The sequence below is a fragment of the Petromyzon marinus genome, chromosome 23 (genome assembly GCF_048934315.1).
Source record: "Petromyzon marinus isolate PM22_M1 ecotype Great Lakes invasive population chromosome 23, UKy_Petmar_22M1.pri1.0, whole genome shotgun sequence".
In the NCBI taxonomy this organism is placed as follows: domain Eukaryota; kingdom Metazoa; phylum Chordata; class Hyperoartia; order Petromyzontiformes; family Petromyzontidae; genus Petromyzon; species Petromyzon marinus.
In genome coordinates, this window is record NC_133689.1 from 7,459,612 (window position 1) to 7,479,771 (window position 20,160).

A 20,160-nucleotide genomic window follows, 5' to 3' on the forward strand; every position below is an offset into this window, starting at 1 on the left:
TGGCGTCAGCGTATTGGCTTGTTAAGAGGGGGGGAGGGGGGGCAGGGGGGTCTGGGGGGGGGGGGTGACTTGTTAAGTGCCTTCCTTCGGCCCAGCCTCGTCACTCGCGCTGGCAATGTTCTTCACGAGAAGCCTCTTTAGGAAGTTTGTTTTTCGACGCCGAAGGAGACGCACCAGCGGAGCGAGGATGAGCGTGACGTGCCGCCCGTGGGTCACGGGCCGGGCGTTGGAATCGGGAGCCGAATTGCCCCGGAGGGTGTGACGCTTTTTGTGAGTGCGTTTGTAGAGAAAGGCTCGTCAAGCAAAGCATTTCACGCGGCCCGTTCTCTGTTGGATAACATAACATCGTCCTTCACGTCGAAGTTACTGCATTTACTCGGCATCCTCTGTTCAATCGTTTATGAGGCGGTTATGTAACCATGAGAGGGCTCACTGAGATTGGGTTAGTAACCATAGGTATCTAATGTTGTTGTTGTTGTTTAACCGCTTATTTTTTCGGAACTTTTAATTTAGGTTGTGAACTAGATTTGGGTTGTGGTGTTCACACACAACATTCTCATCTTATGAATGGCACCAAGGGGTCTTGAAGCCTTTAAACTGGTGATATGATGTTATTGACGGTGGCGGCGATGGTGATCATAGTAACAATAATGATGGCGTTTACGATAATGAGAAGAATATCCGTTTATTATATAGTAGCCTAATTTATTTAACTGCATCACACAACGCTGCGCACAAGGAGACGCACAGATGAATGTAACTTCAGCCGATTACTGATCAATGTTCATACACGTGTGAGGAAATCGGAGCACCCTGAGAAAACCCACATGTGTGCGAGGGGGCAACACTCTATTCCATGCAGATGGAACAGATGGTATTCGTCCACATTTGCTGCAGCGCCTCCTCCTGGCGAGCCAGGATATGGCACCTCGACGACCACGGGAAGGAAATGTCGCAACATTTGTGCGATCCACCAGCCCTCGCGCACCCACAGTGACGATGACATTGGCACCACCACCATTGGTGGTGGTGCCAATTATTATTATGAAAATTATTGTGAAGATGATAGTGATGGTTGCGGTGCTAATCACAATGGGGAAAAGCATAGTGGCGGTGGTGGTGGTGACGATGATGATGGTGGTGCTAATGATGATCATGAAAATGATTGTGATGACGGTTGCGGTGCTAATCACCATTGGGAAAACTGTGGCGCCGATGACGATGGTGAACGCGACCGGCGGCGTGTCATCAGCGGTATGCCGTCGTGTTCTCACCGTCACACGTGGGCGGCGGGCTGCTCCAGCCCTGGAAGGTGCACGTGACGTCGGCGGGGGCTGTGAGTCTGTAGCCACTGTGACACATGTACGACACCTGGGGCTCCCCACCACTGGCACACAGGACGAAGCCTCCGTTCTGGATGCTGGGTGGCTCCCCGCAGCGCCCCACTGCACGCAGTCACGGACGAGGATGAAGATCCCCACAGTGTAGCGTCGGAGACGGCGGGGGCAAGCGCCGCTAGCGACCGCCTGCTCAGGCACGCGCGTGACGCGAGCGGGGGGGAGGTGCGGTGGAGCCACCACGCTCAGTCGCCTTTGTCTCCCCCGATGATAATATTTACACACCGCACCAAGTACTGATTCAAGCATCGAGTTTGTTGTCCTTTCCCCCGCACCTTTGATTAGCACGGTTGGTTACGTGCGGTGCGACAGAAGTTCAACATATATTAGGGTTGAGCCGACCTGGAGGAGACCCACAACTGGGGCAGCTGTCACTCGTCACTGATATTACCCATGTCTAATGCCAGGTTCACAGTGCAGTGCACTAACCACTATCGCCCGCACGCGACATAATCACATGACACAAACAAAGTACAATACTTTGCCCAACTCAGGGCCTTTTTTTAAAAGTCCAAATACTCGGAAGAGATTTCCACAAGTAAAGACAGAGAGTGTACGCATCATTATCTTTGAATGGTCCCAGCCAAAGGAAAGTGGAATTCACACCACCCGTTTTGGCCGCCACGCTACAGGAGATGGGTGCTGCGGTGGTGAGATGTTAAGTGCCTCGCCTGGTACACAGGAAGTTGTTGATTCGATACCGACCCTGACACTTGTATATGTGAAGTTTGCACGTTTTCCCCGTAGTCACGTGGATTTTTCTCCAGGTCCTCCGGATTTTCCCTTCACATTTAGAAACGTGCGTTTCGTGTATTTGGCCGCTCTAAATTTCGACATCATGTGCCACTTCATTTGCGGCCAGGTCGCTTCTGAAAAGAGCTATGTAGCTCAGTGGGCCTTACCTGGTAAAATAATAAGTTTCATTTAAAATACTTTTTTTAAACACGCTTTAATGAAATGTACCGTACTAGTAATGGAAGAACTCCACGACTCCAGGAAGTGGCCCCGAAGCTTGCCATAACATAAGGGGACCTTGGTGTTTTAAAGCTAATGTCAGTTGACCGTGGACAATTGGAGCCAAGCCGAAACATAACATATAAACAATAATGTTTTAAAATATATGTTTTTATATGTTTTTTATGATAGAATATAGTATTGTCGTCAGTATGACATAAGTATACCAAGTGTGCAGTCGATACCACATTAGGAAGTGGGTAAAAATTGAGTAACAAGATTTGAGGATACAACAACAACAACAGACAGAGTGAGTTAAATAAAAGCGTGTAAAAATAGATTATAGTTTAGTGTTAGGAATGGGGGTGTGTGTGTGTGTGTGTGGGGTGAGTAGCGCGACTCATGACTGAGGAGCAGTGCAGGTCAGAGTCAGTGGAGTCAGGTTGTCTCCCTGCTCCAACGGGTGCGCGGGCAGTGCTCATCCCTCCCGGTGACCCTAACTCGGTGACGGAACGAACAACAAAAGCGAACGGATTCCACATTCCTTCGGCGAGGACCACCAGGGGAGTCGGTCCGACTTTTAGGCGTCGTCAGCCGCTCGACTGCGGGCAACGAGTCGGACGCTCGCGACGCCGCCGGTACCTGTCGGCCTCTCTTGCCAGGCTTGGAGGTCGAGCGCCGGCAAGCTTGAGCACGAGACGAAGTCGGCGGGATACCTGCCCAGGATGAAGGCATCCACGGGGACCTCGGTGAGGCCGGAGTTGTCGCAGACGACGCGCGACAGTGAGTGGCGGCTCAGCTCCGTGCGCTGGGCGGGAGTAAACACGCCCGGGTTCTCCCACCAGAACCTAAAGGAGACGCACGCACGCACGCACGCACACACGCATGGGAGGAGAGTAACTTGATCTTGATCTACATCTACTTGCTTGTCCTTCCCCCGCACAACCCGATTATCACGGTTGGCTTCGTACGGTGCAAAAGCAGTTCAACATACACACATACTCTTTTCTTTTCTACGAGGCAAGGCCCACTTAGTTTAGCTTCAGGTCACATACCTGTCAACCCGTTATCAGTGCCTACCTTGTTGCAGACCAATTCAAACCTTACTGCTCACTCCGTGCCCCCCTATAAATCTCAATGTTCATCCTACAAAGTCCCATTACAAGGGAGAAACGCAAACAAATATACTTTTTGTTTTTTGCCCGTATTGAAACGGCTGTGCGCCGTATGGACCTGAAAACTTACTTTCCCTGTACAAGAATACGAAGTAAACCATATGGGTTGACAAGTATTGAGTTCAGCTCCGCAAGAAGCTGCCAGCATGTGGAGCGAAACGTCAGACGACACGACGCAAGCGGTTACGACCCCGAACAACAACATCAAAAATGAACCACATCGGAGAGACGCACGTCGGAGAGACGCACGTCGGAGACACGCACGGCACAGCCGCGAAAAGCCCTCCGCGCGTTCGCAGCAGAGAAACGTCGACGGAAATTCGCGTCTAGCGGCGGCACCTGTCCCCGTCTCTCAGAGCCTTCATCTGGCGCCCGATGAGGCAGGCGAAGAGAGGCCCCACCCGGCTGTCCGGGAGCAGGTCCTCGGCCAGCCCGCCGAGCCAAACGTCCACGTTGTTGGGGTGGCCGTAGAGCTCCATGAGCTTGGCCACCAGGTCGGGGGACGAGATGGCCCTGGAGAGGTCGGCGGCCGTCTCCAGGCGAGACAGCCCACAGAATTGGCGCCAGTCGTTGTAGCCTTTGGACGATGGAGAGGAGGAGAGATGCGGCACGCGGCAAGGGTGAGAGGCGGGCGAGAGTGCTTCGCGATTGTAATAAAAAAAATTGTGGCGGAGGTTTTTGCGAGTCAAGCGCGCGCGTGGTCCTATTTGAGCGCCTGCCAAGTTGCAGGACGGCGATGTCGCCAGAGTGGACAGTAGGTTACGACCTTACCTTACGTGGACTCATGATCGCTAGGCTGTTAGCTCCCTCGACGTGTGAGTTTACTGTATGTTCTCCAGTTAACCTCCACGAGAAAATAAGTACGTGGAGGCTGTATCGGCAATTGTACTGAAATCCTCTGATCGGCATTCCCACCGATGACTTTCAACTAAATTGTGAACACCAACGGGTGGGGTTCGTTACGGTGGTGCGCGCCTGTAATCCAGCACTATGGAGGCAAGGGTTGGATGATCACACAATATTGCGAAACTCCCTTCCCTTGGGCATCACGGTGCCATACCCTGGTTCACCGGGAGAAGGCAGTGGAGTAAGGTAACTAATCTCCATCTGTTTCCATCTGTATGTCCCCTTGTGTGTGGGTGCTCCGGATTCCTCCCACTTATATAATAAATATTCGCAATTAATTTACTGAAAACATCTTAAAATGAAAATGAGTCATATGACTCAGTCTGGCTTTCCTGGATAAATAATACAATTATTATTCGTACATTATAGAAATTCCAATGGGATAAAAATGATGGCGATGACAATGATGATGGTGTCATTCGCAGCAATTATGAATATGACGACGATGATCATGAGACTAAGTTAACAGTGATCAGGATTTGAAAAGGAGGATGAGAGGCCAGATACTGTAGTTTGAATTATTGTTTGCAGTCCACCAAGGAATTGGGCGATTGCCCAGGTAGTCAGTCATGGGTTTTGGCCACCAGACACTTGCCTTAGCTTTGACTGGCTAATTGAAATCGAGATTTAGGTAAGGCTGTGTTGTGTTAAGTTATATCTCCAGCACTATTATCTGTCATATAACCCACGAATGGCTCGATGAATGTATGTTATGTTACTCTACTTTGTTACCTCCATACTTGAGTCCTGTGAAAATTTGGAACCTGTGCGGGTAAACTTTTAAACGTCAGTCCTACTAAAGTACGGATGTGACCCTTCTTTTGTAGACAATTACATATGAACTTTTCTATTCTTCCTTAAAATGCAATGCTGGGGGCCATTCTTAGAAGGGCCCCCAGCATCCACTAGGGGACTATTCCCAACCCGGCGCGCGACCGGTGGCATCGTCACGGATGATGCCGGGGGGGGGGGGGGAGGGTGGGGGTGTGCGGCGAGGGGTAGGGGGGGGGCACCTGGGAGGCCGTGGTCACGACCCCGCTGCAGGTTGAGCGACGCGAGGTCAAGCGCCACCTTGTCCGTGAGCTCAAAGAGCCGGTCGCGCAGCTCCTCCGTCATCATCTGGTCGGCCACGAACAGCTTGGCCGGCCGCGCCAGCAGCCCCCGCAGAAGGGGGTCCAACCCTCCTGCGGTGACGTAGAGGGGGGTGGGTGGGGCGGTGGAAGATGGTGGGGGCGTTGGCGTCGGTTTGCGAGCGAGGAGGGGGGGGGGGGTGATCGAAAAGTGCCGTGTCGTGGTGCACAAAGTGACCGTGTGATGAAGCTGTCCACGAATTGGATATCGTTCCGCTGGTGAGACCCAGAAGGTCGAAATTGGTCCAGAGTTTACCGGCTTAAGTAGATGCTGCCTCATGAAACTGGTCTGGAAAGCTAACAGGCAGGACTAAAATATATATGTGCAGACACAGCATTGAGTTGTGCTTAGATTTCATGAAACTGTTGAAGCAAGGTAGGTTTGGTCCAGGAATGCATGACTGTGCAGACATTGTTCTTTAATAAATAAGATACCACACTGCATCATGGGTACCCAGAATGCAACGTCAGAAACTTTGGAACATTCTACTGTTCATGGAAAGTCAGTTTCTACGTACATTTGGACTTTTGAAGGGTTGGCCCATTACAAATAATAATACTCTGATAATAATCATTAAAAACATTGGCCAATCGATATAACTCCAAAATGAGCTGATGCAAACAGATACAAGTTTCCGTCGCTTTATGCGATAGTAGATGCATTCCAAAAGAGGGCGCGCAGAGTGAAACCGCACGAGACAGATATCTGCCGAATAGCGCATGCAGTACACACACAATGTTGTCCCACATCTGACCGCATAGCCGCCTTTTGGCTTTCTCTGGTCAAACACCGGTAAGACAAGGCCATAAAGAAGGTTGCCTCTGGTGTAGGCCATCAGTTTCAAAGACAATACATATATATATTCACAGCATATGAAACACATAACAATAGGTTTTACCCTTTTTGGCAACAAAACAGGTGTTAAGTGTCGGACCAGAGAACGCCAAAAGGCAAATATTATCAGAGGGTGTTTTTGTTTGCATGTTCACCACAAGTACGTGTGGTTAATGCAGACTCGATGCCTTGCAAAATATATCTATTTGGTGTTTGAACACCTGTTTCATTGTCAGAAAGGGTAAAATCCATTACGCTTTTTCATCATTTTTTTATCCTGGCAAAAAGGTCCCATAGATAACCACCAAAAAGTTCATCATTTGCCGATCTCAAGGAGCGACTTGGGAGCATTCGGGAACCAACAGTCACGGGCAATTTATCTCCCGGATGTAAACTGTCCACCCGCACCACCTCCACCGCCCCCCTTACCTTCCTTGATGATCCTCCACGGCGAGAAGAAGGCCTCGTGCAGATCTATGGTGGAGAACCGCGGGTGCTCCTGGAAGTTCTCGTCGAGACGGCGGATTTGCGACGAGATGGTGGCGTGGCCGAAGCGGTAGGCGGCCGTGGTGAACACGTTGGAGACCGTGGGGTTTATGCCCGGGTTGTAGCTCTTGAAGGATCCAATATGCTCCTCGAAGGCCACTTCGCCCAGGATTTTGGGGAAATAGTCTCTCATTGTGATTATCTGCAAGCGGTGGCGGCAGCGGCGGCAAAGGGAGACAATGTCACCGTGTATGTGTACAATTGATTTTGTCGCGTGATCTGCTTAGAAAAGAGAACACGTTCAGGTGTAGCGTGAATGTATAGCCTGAATAGATCGTTACCTGGGTATTTACCAGTGCCTTGCAATATCCACAGTGTGCACATCATCTAAATGGATGCATTTACCATCTGTACACTTTGGGATGGTCCCAGTAGAAGCCCAGTTGTTCAACACAGATTTAGTTTTGCGTATACAGACTAATCACGTGGCCATTCCAGAAGTGCCAAAATCATCCTCTAATCTGTAAACATTTCCGCATTAACAGGCGCCGCCCAGACACGCCAGCAAATTCACCCAATTATCTGCCATTTGTTTGAACACGTAGGTTTTCGCGACCAAGATCATCCATAATATAGGTTGGACACGTGACAAACCTTACTAATTGGCTGTGTCGGGTGGTGGCATGGTTTAACAACACATTTATATTTATGCGATCTAACAACAAAAAAAAAACCCCTATATTATATCTGCCATTTTTCCAAGGATAAAAAGGGCGGAATTGCGGACGACGGGACCCCCGTGAGTAGCGCGAGCAGCCCCCTACGTAGCCATCTCACCAGGCCTGGGCGGCATGACCTACGACCTCCGCCACCCAAGCCGGCACGGGCAGCTCACCTACAGAAAACTAGAAACTGTTTATTTTATTTATTATTATTATTTTACAGAGGTAAGACCCCCCCCCCCCCCATTGAGCAACAGAGCAATTTTTTTTTCTTTCTGGAAGCGACCTGGGCCACATGTGGCAGCTCAACGAAGCGGCTCATCGTCGCAGTGCGCACTCACAGCGGCCTAATCGTTACCTGGTGCAGGGCGCCCACGATCTTGCGCGCCTCCTGGTAAGTCGTCTCCCCGCTCCAGTGCGGGTTCATCTGCCGCAGCGCCCGCGCCAGGCGGTTGTGCTCGCGCACCCACAGCGTGTGCACGGAGGCGAGTGTGAGCACCTCGCTGGCGCGGTTGTCGCCCGCTGCGAAGCACTCGATGCGCTCGCCGAACGGGTCGTCGGGGTCCTGCGCGCACGCCGTCGGCAGCCCCGTGGTCTGGAAGGGCAGTAGCTCGCGGCCGCCGTCGTCGAAGCGCGCGTTCGCCTTCATGAGGCCCTCGTCGGCGTCGAGGTCGCGGAGGGCTCGCGCCGCCGCCGGCGTGCTGCCGTACACGGTGGAAGCGTCGATGAACGAGGTGAGCGCGTTGATCTGCTGCCGCGGCGCCAGGGGCCCCACGGCGCCGAACCACGCGCTCTGCTCGCCCGTGCCGCACACGGGCGACGAACGGAAGAACGGCAGGCAGGCGCGGTCCGTCACGCGGGGGTCGTTCGCCGGCACCTGTGTGACGCGCGCGAGGGGGGCGGGCGGGCGGGCGGGCGGGCTTGTGAGTGGGCGTCGATTGGTGGATTGTGCACGCGTTGTAACAACGGCCCCCACGTGTGCGTGGAGTCGCAGCTGTCGGCGCGCTGCGCCACGGGACCCGGCCACCCGGGTTCGATTCCCGCTCTCACGGCCAACGCCGGTGACGATTATCTGAACCGGTCCTGGGTCTCCCCTAGCCTTAAATGAGCACTGGGGAGACAAAGGCGGTCGGGCGTGGTGCCGGCCACCCACCCCCTCGTGTGCCATGCCGGCATTCACAGGTGCTCGCTAACAGCAAAAGTCTGTTAAGGCTATGCAGGGGATCTTTGTCTTATTTTAATACACATGGCTGACAGTGAGTTGGACTAAGGGGGTTTGGTTGAACTTGAAGGGCGAATTCATTATAGGCCAGCTTGCATGGAAAGCAAAATACAGGTATCGGGAACAACCATCCGAATCTGAAAGATAGGAAGTTTCAAAGTAATTCGAGGCTGTAACAGTGAAGAAGATAGAGGTCAGGGGCTGTCTTTCGTGTTCTTTGGGGTTATATCGCGTGTAGTTCGGAACGATGTCCGACGTTTCGTTCGCACCCTCGAACACGCTTGAAAACACATCGCAGGAGCTACCACGGTGGGAACCGGCTGCACAGTCTTTAGGTGGGGGGTGGGGGGGGGGGTGGGGGGGGGCACCTTCATGGGGAAGCAGGGGTTACGGTTGTCGCACGTTTCCTTGCAGTTGAGGCCGCTCATGAACGCCGTCTGGCTGAGGCTCTGGGGCGTCAGCGCGAAGTCGTGGTCGACGTACTGCCCCCACTCGACGATGATGTGCGAGAAGACATCGTCGTCCGTGAGCTGCCCGCTGCGGGTGCTCATCACCTCGTTGGAGACCGTGCGCACCTGATGGAAGAGGGGCGGGCAGCATCCTCACGACGTGCCACGTTGGGTTGCGCGGGCAGCGGCCACGGGTCGCTTTGACGCCCAGCAGAGAGGCTGCTGGCATTGCCACCTTTGTCGAGAAGACCGGTCGAAGCATGTTTACAGCGCAGGACGTAACAGTGGTCATTCTCGGCATTGTTATTTCCCCACAGTTTAGTTGTGGCTTGGCTTTCACTTTCGGGATTTGTTGGGCAGTGATGCCAGTACACGACGGCCTACCCGCTAAAGTGATTTACTGCCCGCATGAGCATTAATGCGGCACTCGGCCCGGAGCCAGCAGGTGAAAATTCCCCATTCTTATGGCGGGAGCTGAGTGTCTCCACACGGCAGCCATTGTTTTGTTTTTCCCCGGCACAATTGCTCCTGTTTCATCAACTGCGGAGGGATGGTGGGATGAGTCAACCCGCCGAGCAGGATTTTAACTCGCAACCTTTAATGCCCTCACTCGACATCATCATCAGCAGTGATCAATCCACTGCTGGATTAAGTCCTCGGTGATTGCCTTTTGGGGACATCCGGGCGGCCGTTCCTCTGCATGGGCCGCTTTGAGCAGTGCGGTTCGATATTCTGGGTCAGGTTTCATAGAATAGCGAAGAAGCCTTATTTTATTTTCATATGATTATCTTCTACTGCTTTTTTTATTGACTAGTTAAGCATTGGCAGGTGGAGGCTTCTGGCTATGGGTGACCCGAGCTTTTTTCCCCGTGTAGCCCCCAGGCTATGGAATGCCCTTTCAAGAGATATCAGGGATCTCTGAGTCTGTGGACATTTAACAAAAAAATCTCGTCTTAACCTATTTATACGCTTCAGATTACTAAACTTTTAGTTCATTCGATAAGTGGATTCTTAAAATGTATTTAAAATACAATTATTTTTTTATGCTGAGTGTCTGCTGCTACTGTGTATTCTGTACAGCGCTTTGAGATCCTTGATGAAAAGCGCTCAATAATTGGAAGTATTATCATTATTAGGCTGTTCGATTACTCAGTGTAACACATTTTCTATGCTGATATAATTGTTGCATCATCATCAGCAGTGATCAATCCACTGCTGAATTAAGTCCTCTCCAATGTTTCACCGTCTCTCATGGTATCGCAATGCAGTAATCCAGCCAGTACCTCGAGCAGCGTTCTTCATTAACTTTCAGAGGTGGGAGGCGGAGGGCAATTTCGCCGATAAGACTTCATCGGTGTGAGGGTCGCCACACATTTGGAACCATTGGGGGTTTGACAGCAGCACGCTGGTGACGATGGGAGGGTGTTTTCACTCGTTGTCTATTGTCAAGGGCCACACTAAAGGCCACCAAGGATCGTCAGTGGCCCGCGGGCCTTGCCACGAAGAACGCCGACCTCGAGGCCAATTGATTCCATCGCTCCATCTCCTAGATGGATATTCTTTTGGGCGCTTTCCATCCTTTGACTGCCACTCCATCGCTATTCTTGACCATCGGCCGTAATTCCTTCAAGCGACGTGTAATGCCCAAGCCCACTTACTGTTCTTACCATTTGAATTACGTCTTTAATCTTTGCATGTTTTTTTTGTTTTACAATGCTGCAAAACTTAACCTTACTGGCCTACTTCAGCAATGTTTTTTTGCTGTGGTTGTCTCACCTGATGACGATTGCTTGTGTTGCGATCGAAACGTCGTGATCTATTATTTTTTCTACCTACGTGACTGTACCGAAAGAACCAAAGAGTATGGATTCCTGCAGTCACGAAAGCTTCAAATCAAGATTAAAACTAAACCTTATTTGACGAAGGTGCTTCTTTTTATCGTACAATCCAGGATGAAGCTTTCCCACTTGGCCGTATGCGTAGTTGTTGGGGAAACAAGCGCGCACGTGCAGTGATGCAAATTCACATTGAACATGCCCCCTAGGCAGACGGGCAAAAACTGCAGGGTTCAAACCCCATCCGTGATGGAAATAACTCCGCTACTCGACCAAGCAGAACAAGAAAAAAAAAGGGCACCTCGCCCGGATTGAAGGCTCACTGACCATGGGCAGAGGAAAGCCGTTGTAGGGGCGGCCGGGGTTCCAGCCCTTGGGCTCGCTGAAGCCGTCTTCATACTCCGCGGGGAGCCAGCGAGCCAGCGCCACGTTCGTCGAGCCCCAGCGCGGGTTGAACCTGAAAGAGGTTCGCCCCGTCGGGAGTGGCGTCAATAGGGCCGCTGTGGAGACATCCGTTTAGTGCGTACGCCATGGAGAGGGGAGGGGGGGGGGTTAACCCAAATGCGTTCGCTTGTGTATGGAGGGTCTACTGACAATGCACGCATAGGAAACGAGGGGGGGGGGGGTGAAGCCTCGATAATAATGTATCTACATTGGCCTTCAAATGAGTTAGATAGTCCGGCGGTGGACTATCTGTTTGCTTAAACACGTTCATATTATTATTAATCCTTGATCGTTTCTGCGTGGATTAAATATCGGCCGTTCTATAGGATGCCGGGGCTGCGTCAAGCGTACGTACAAGTGGTGGGGGGGGGGGGGAGTGCTGTAAAAAGTCCGCGTGCGTACAGGGACGGGGGGAGAAGTCAAGTTTTGACAGATTTTTTGCGTACCTACTCAATGGATGGCCCCTTAGGGGGGCCCCAGCACTCAACTTCGCGAGGGATTTCATCGGCGGCGGGGGAGGAGAGATCTTTTCGCAGTTAAGGAGTGTAATTTTTTTTGTTAAATACATTTTGATAGCGCAGTTGCGGAAGCACGGAATGAGAATGTTTATTTATTACTGGATGAGCTTTTAAAGTTATTTTTTTTGACCGATGTCCAGTAGGGACGGGTCAGAACGTTACAACATAAAACAAAATACAAAAACGCGGTAGGAGTGCAAAGTTTACACAAAGTAAACAAATCACGCGAATTTTTTTTTATTTTTCCAGGTTTAACCCCCCTGAGATATCAGCTTCTTTTTCAGAAGCCACCTGGGCCACAAAGGGTTGCAGTGGGCATCAACAGACAGCACTTTTGAAGGTGTCATAGATAAGAGGCTATTTGTTTCTTGAAGAGGGGTTGTAAGAACGTGAGAAGAAAGAACCAGAGATGTTTTTGTCACTTTCAGTGTGGTGGTTGAACACAGCATGAATGAGAATAAAGGTCTGAAAGATGATTTATAGAAATATGTTATCGTTACAATGTTGATGATATTGGCGACAGTTTAAATGTATGCCACATTCTAGATTTGAAGTTTTCGTGACTGCAAGGATCCATACTCTTTGGTTCTTTCGGTAAAGTCACGTAGGTGAAAAAATAATAAATAATACATTAAAAATAGAAGTAAATAAATGTTTATATATTTTTCACCTACGTGACTTTACCGAAAGAACCAAAGAGTATAGCACGTTGCTTCACCTTGCTTCACAACACATAAATAAATTACTTTGACAATTAATATTTGCACGTGATCTGCCAAGAAAAGAGAATACATTCCGATGTGGCGTCAAATGTACAGCCTAAATATTTTAAGTTCAAAGCTCAGTTAAAACCTCAACCGAGGTTTTGAACTTATGAGCTTTCAATTGTCAGCTGCTGATTGTGCTCGCGTCTTGAATATCCACATTAGCAGGCAACCACATAAAACGACTACCGATGTACCCTCTATGCCTTAACCTGGGGTGCACGCGTCCCCTGGAGGTGCGAGGTGCCCTATCCGGGGGTGTGAGATTGTTTTAGAAGGTAAATTAAGCACGGGCACATACAAATACTTTGTTTCATCAAACCTATACGCTGTATACGTATTAACATTATACATTTTAAATTTTGATTTAAAGCTTTCGTGACTGCAGGGATTCATATTCTTGGTTCTTTCGGTAAAGTCACCACGTAGAAGGGAAACAATAAAATAATAGAAATATAAAACAATAAAATTCTCACGACGTTTCGACTGCAACACAAGCAATCATCATCAGGTGTGAAAACCACAGCAAGAACATTTCAAATTTTCTTGCTGTGGTTTTCGAAAGAACCAAGTTTTACCGAAAGAACCAAGAACATTATACATTTTCTTTTACGATTGAGGCCGCAGTAAAGGTTCAGCAACCACTGCTCTGTACGCATCAAGGTTCGAATGTCCCACGCTGTCTGAAATTATTTCAGGTATTGTTGATGTGAATAAAATCATTTCAGCGTACGATCAGCTGCGTCTACTGACGTCACTACGAGAAAAAATCGATTTCATCGATCAGAACGCATACAGCGACACTGCAGCGATGCCACCACGAGAGTGTGGCTGACTATAACGTGATGTGCATTAACCACACGCACTTGTGGTCAACGTGTCAACTTGATTCCTTGCAATAGGTGTGTCTATTTGGTGTGTGAACATCTTAACACGGGGTTTTATTGCCAGGTAGGGTAAATACTCTTTGGTTCTTTCGGTAAAGTCACGATTGCTTGTGTTGCGATCGAAACGTCGTGGTCTATTTTATTTTATACCTACGTGACTTCACCGAATGAACCAAAGACTATGGATTCCTGCAGTCACGAAAGCTTCAAATCAAGGTAGGCTAAAGCCGATTCTTATTTCTCATACTGTATTTGACAGCCCGGGATATTGAGCTCAGGTTGATACCTACAAGGTAAACGGCAAATTGTATTCGCAGTGTGGGTAACGCTTTTGTTTCAAACAGGAAGCGGGCACGCTTTGATATCGGGCACACGTGGCGACGCTCATGCCACAAGACAATTGTAACCTGTTGCCTCAATGGCAAGCTCTACTGCCACCAGGATATCCCCAGGACCTTTAACAGGCGCATTGCAACGATAACAATCCGAATGCGCACTACTGAGTGGGCAGAGAGAGAGAGCGAGAGTTACGTGAAGTGGGGAGTGGACGTTTGAATCGAGATGTTAAGCACTCTCTTTTCACGACCAATCGACGTTAGTGGTTTTCTGAGCAAGAGAGCCGAGCCTGGTAGATTCTGGGTGGCCTGAGATGAAGGCTGGTGCAAGGATCCAGAGAGAGAGAGAAGAGTGGAGAGGAGGAGACGGAGGAGAAGTAGCTTTGGTAACCCTTGAAGTGCGCGTGTGTGGAGCGTTGTGTGCATTATGAGCGGTAGTGCAGCGCTTATAGCGAGGGGCACTGCGCTATAGGCCCGGCCACGCGAGTTCGATTCCTGCTCACGGTCAACGCCAGTGACGACTATCTGAGCCGGTCCCTGCGCCTTCCCCTAGGTCGACTCCGCCTCAAATGAGTACCCGGTGCGGTGTGGTGTGTAGAAAACATCGCCACTGGGGAGACAACGGCGGTCGGGCGTGGTGCTGGCCACCGGCCCCCTTCGTGTGCCGTCACGGCCTCCATCGGCGCTCGCGAACAGCACTTGCCCCGACAGTCTGTTAAAGGGCTATACGGGGCATCTTTGTCTTGTGTGGGTGCTTGGCCGTAGCTCACATCAATGGCGAGTGACATCTAAAGTACCCACCGAGCCTCCGCTAGGTTGCCTCGGCATTAAACGAGTGTCTGGTGCAGCGTATTAAAAAGTAAAAACATCGGCACCGGGGCGAGGGTCCCATCCATCACCACCCCGGGCGCCGTCACCTCCCGCACAGCGCACTTTGCCACCCGCCAAGGCAGTGCAAGACTACCATGGGGTGGGTTAGTGGGGGGGTTAGTGGGGGGGTTAGTGGGAGGGTTAGTGGGGGGGGGGGGTTAGTGGGGGGGTTAGTGGGGTGGTTATTGGGCTGGTTAACGGGGGGGGGGGGTTAGTGGGGTGGTTAGTGAGGGGGGGGTTAGGGGGGGTTAGTGAGGGGGTTAGTGGGGGGGGGGTAGTGGAGGGGTTAGTGGGGTGGTTATTGGGCTGGTTAACGGGGGGGGGGGTTAGTGGGGTGGTTAGTGAGGGGGGGGGGGTTAGGGGGGGTTAGTGGGGGGGTTAGTGGGGGGGGGGTAGTGGAGGGGTTAATGGGGTGGTTAGTAGGGGGGTTAGTGGAGGGGGGGGGTTAGTGGGGTGGTTAGTGGGGGGGTAAGTGGGGGGGGGGTAAGTGAAGGGGTTAGTGGGGAGGTTAGCTGGGGGGTTAGTGGGGGGGGATGGGTTAGTGGGGGGGGTTAGTGGGGGGGATAGTGGGGGGGGGGTCATTGTGCGCGCGTGCGTCGTGGCTGCACCTGTTGTTGCACATGCCGCTGATGGTGCGGTACTTGCTGGCGAGGCACGTGTTGGGGCAGGCGGGGGTCTGCAGGTGTGGCCGGCAGCCCGAGAGGCTGGCGACTGTCCGCAGCACGTCCATGGACAGCAGGTCTGTGGCGGTGCCAGCACAGCCCCCCCCACCCACATTGACATTAGAACAATTCCCCCCCCCCCACCCTGCCTTAGACCTTAGATTTGGGGAGACACGAACAACAAACACATCATTGTTGTTCGTGACGAGAACAAACACATCAGTGTTGTTCGTGTCGTGAACGAACACATCAGTGTTGTTCGTGTCGTGAACGAACACATCAGTGTTGTTCGTGACACGAACAAACACATGAGTGTTGTTCGTGACACTAACAAACACATCAGTGTTGTTCGTGACACGAACATCATTGTTGTTCATGACACGAACAAACACATCAGTGTTGTTCGTGACACTAACAAACACATCATTATTATTCTTAGTTCTTTCGGTAAAGTCACGTTGAAGGAAAACAACAAAATAATAAAATATATATATAAAACTATATATTTTATTATTTTGTTGTTTCCCTTCAACGTGACTTTACCGAAAGAACTAAGAATATGAATTACTGCAGTCACGAAAGCTTTAAATCAAAATTTAAACACATCATTGTTGTTCATGACACGAACAAACACATGAGTGTTGTTCGTGACACTAACAAACACATCAGTGTTGTTCGTGCCATTGTTGTTCATAGTGACATCACCCTATACTCCCCATATCTAACACCCCCCATCCCCCATTCCTACAGTATAGAGAATATTGAAATAAATAGTTATGTTAATGCTGGTAGGCTTGCAGGCTTATTTAATACAGTAGACGGAATACATTCTAAGGCGGGGGGATCATTCCACCACCTTCATCATCATCATTTCTTTAGGGCTGGTAAAATGAGCACCACTTAGTGAGAGGTGAGCATTGTCTCGTGAAGACAATCCTTACTGCCTTGAGAATGATGGCTTAGCATCTGTGTGTGTGTAATCTCCAGCAGTGGAGGTAATCACAAACGTTTGATACGATATGTAAAGACTGTGCCGTGTTATAACACTTGACATATACTGGAGGATAACACTGCATTAGCCATTCGCAAGTAAACACGCAATCATAATTTGTTTGTGGCAGAGTAAAAACAAACGGGTACTGCGTGGGTGTTAGTGACTCAGGGATAGGGGGAAGGGCAGAGAGTTTTAAGTATTGAAGCTCTACGAAGCCTACGAAACGACAATACACATTTTCATTGCCGAGTAAAAAAAAATAAAAGATCAAAAGTGAGTCGTCTTGGGCAAGACACGTGGCCAGAAGGCCCTTGGTCAAGCATAAATAACACAGCGGCGGCCAAGGAACATAGATAATCTTCCAGGACGTCAACCGATGAGATGGAGTGATGAAATCAGCTTTGTGTGCAGGTGACATGTTGAGTGTTGCATCGAAGGATCGGGGAGAGGTGGCCGTGGCTTAGGGAGGCCTTCATTCAGCAGTGGATTGACCATGGCTACTGGCGACGATGAATTTCAAAAAGCTCCACATCGTCGTCTACAAGGCAGTGAATACCAACCTGTATTGATAGATTATTTTATCAGTAAGTAGTTATTACAATTGTGTCAAAGTGTACTGACAAATAATTTCTGGCCAATAGTCTGTAACATTAGAATGTCTGTTTAACGCGTAGGCTTTCGTGACCAATATCATACATAATAGAGGTTTTTGTGGGTTAGATCGTGTAAATATATAAATATGTCATTAAACCCGCCACCACCCGACACAGCCAACTAGTAAGGGTTGTCACGTAAACAAAACGTCACCAATTCGTCACTCATACAGCACACCGGTGTGTTGGAGAGCCAAACCACAACATTTGCAATCTGCTGTACTCGTGACGAATTGGCATGTTCTGTTTACGTGACAACCCTTACTAGTTGGCTGTGTCGGGTGGTAGCGGGTTTTAACGCCACATTTATATATTTACGCGATCCAACCCAAAAAAACCTCTATTATGGATTAGAATGTCTCCCTGCTTAAAGAGGCAATGAGGGGCAGCTCTTATCTCCGCTGGCATCTCTGACCTCCCATTCGGAAAGTTCCCATTCTCACGGTCGGGCCTAGTCTACACGATAACCACAGCTCCGGCTTCTTAAAACAGTTGCATTGACTCTGGAAGGATGAAAGAATTGAGTCGATCACCATGACCATAATTTGACCTCACAACCTTCCAACTGTGAGTCAATTTTCTTTCGCCACAATTCTGTAACAGCCACATCCGATCAATGGGACGCACGCATAGAGAGAGAGATTACAGTGGAGGACGCATGGCCGTTGAAAGAGTAATGCACCTGTGGCATTGACAGAGCGCTTGTGCCGCTGGTGAACCTTGTGTTTGATGAGGTGCAGTGTTGTTTCCATAACCTCGGCCGCTCGGTTGATCTGCTGACTCTCTGGCTCAGGTCTTTTAAAGAAAGCCAAGAGCTCCACGGGGGTCAGACTCTTCTTAATACTGGAGCTCCTGTAAGAAGGCAACAACAACAACAAATACCAAGCAAAACAACGGATCCGCAGTTGATGTCATCTATTTATCACGTAGCAGGCTTTCGCGACCAATATTATTCATAATAAAGGTTTTTGGGTTAGATCGCGTTATTTATAAATGTGTCGTAACCCTCCACCACCCGACACGGCCAATCAGCAAAAAAGTGTCTCGTTGACAAAAGACAATTAGTTCACTTTTTTAACCCACCGGTGTGTTGAAGAGTGAATCCACAACATTTTCAATTTTTGAGTACGACGTTTCGCTGGTAATTACATCCAGCATCATCGGGCAATTCGCCAGAATTCTGGCCAGAATGCTGGATGTAATTGCTAGCGAAACGTCGTATTCAAAATTCTGGCGAATTGCCCGATGATGCTGGATATAATTACCAGCGAAACGTCGTATTCAAACTGTAAATGTTGTGGATTTACTCTTCAACACACCAGTGGGCTAAAGTAGTGAACTAATTGTCTTTTGTCAACGTGACACTTTTTTGCTGATTGGCCGTGTCGGGTGGTGGAGGGTTATGACACATTTATAAATACGCCATCTAACCCAAAAACCTTTATTATGAACGATGTCATCTATGTCATGAAGGTTGGCGACCCAAACAGCGCCAAATTTACATAATTTCAACTTTTACACCCAGGACAATGAATAATGGCTTTACCAGTCGCAAAGTCGTAATGCGTGTCTATAATTACGCGTTAATTATAATTACCCGATAGGCTCAGTAAAGTGAATGTTCTGACCAAGTGTGCATATACAGTATATATATGTGAAAACATCAACGAGGCGATTTCCTCATTGAACCTTTTAGCCTGCCAGGAAAGTGCTGTTAGCGGGATCCTATTAAGGCCGGTAGAGCACAACTCAGCTTTAAAGGTTTGTGTAGCGCAGTACGCAAACCGCCACTCAACCACTCCTCACACGACGACGACGATGATGATGTATCGGGGACCACGCATACGCACGTACGTGCTTCACACGTGGCGCGCGACAACACCGCTTGTTGAGATTATCTGCCAGAGCGAAAGTATTTTATGCCATTACTGTCGTGGGCCGCGAACGCATGTTGCTTTTTGAAGCACGTTGGTTTGGTCATTCATACACGAGCGACGGCGCGTGAACGCGTCAGCGGAATGCACTGGAGGCGAGCGGTACCTCTTCACTGTGTTGAAAATTGCGCTGTCGACCATGTGCAGAGCCTCTTGCACGGCGGTGTTCACAAAAGGGTCTCCCAGCTTTCCCAGGTAGCCTGTGTGCAAAGCGTTGTCGTGAGTCATCACGGCTATTAGGTTATATTTTCAGCAGCAGCATCAGCAGCAGCATCAGAAACAGGTGGTAGAAGAACACAGGGCCAGGGCACACGGTGTCCAAACGACCGGCAGAAGTAAGCAAGCCAGTGGGTGCCACGGTGGCGAGATGTTAACTGCCTCGCCTGGTATACAGGAGGTCTGCGGGTTCGATTCCCACCCTGACGCGTGCTGCTGTATACGTGGAGTTTGAGTGTTTCTCCCCGTGGTTGCGTGGAAATGTTTTTCTCCGGGTCCTCCGGTTTTTCCTTCCACATTTAGAAACATGCGTTTAGAGTAATTTGAAGCTTTCGTGACTGCAGGAATCCATACTCTTTGGTTCTTTCGGCCAAGTCACGTAGGTAGAAAAATAATAGATCACGACGTTTCGATCGCAACACGAGCAATCGTCATCAGGTGGGACAACCACAGCAAAAAAAACCTGCTGAAGTAGGCCTCTTCAGCAGTTTGTTTTTGCTGTGGTTGTCCCACCTGATGACGATTGCTCGTGATGCGATCGAAACATCGTGATCTATTATCTTTCTACCTACGTGACTTTACCGAAAGCACCAAAGAGTGTGCGTTTAGAGTATTTGGCTGCTATAAATTTCCACACGATAAGCCACTTCTTGAGCTATCATTCGTGGCCAGGTCGCTTCTGAAAAAGAGCTTATACAGCTCAGTGGGCCTTACCTGGTCAAATCAAAAATAGTTTAATAGTTTTTAGTTTAACAATAAGAGCCCCTAGTTG

At 49.6% G+C, this 20,160-nt stretch overlaps 1 protein-coding gene across 1 annotated transcript in view; it reads right to left on the minus strand.

Annotated features, from left to right (window-relative positions):
- TPO (thyroid peroxidase) overlaps positions 1–20,160 on the minus strand; it is a 39,422-nt gene that overhangs the window by 11,934 nt on the left and 7,328 nt on the right. Inside the window, exons 3-13 of the mRNA XM_076068997.1 lie at positions 19,279–19,372; positions 17,921–18,090; positions 15,538–15,670; positions 11,439–11,568; positions 9,196–9,402; positions 7,964–8,482; positions 6,827–7,085; positions 5,446–5,616; positions 3,866–4,103; positions 2,994–3,199; positions 1,275–1,445 (exon numbers count right to left, since the gene is read on the minus strand). Of these exons, the coding sequence (XP_075925112.1) occupies positions 1,275–1,445; positions 2,994–3,199; positions 3,866–4,103; positions 5,446–5,616; positions 6,827–7,085; positions 7,964–8,482; positions 9,196–9,402; positions 11,439–11,568; positions 15,538–15,670; positions 17,921–18,090; positions 19,279–19,372 (2,298 nt within the window). The remainder of the gene's footprint in view (positions 1–1,274; positions 1,446–2,993; positions 3,200–3,865; positions 4,104–5,445; positions 5,617–6,826; positions 7,086–7,963; positions 8,483–9,195; positions 9,403–11,438; positions 11,569–15,537; positions 15,671–17,920; positions 18,091–19,278; positions 19,373–20,160) is intronic.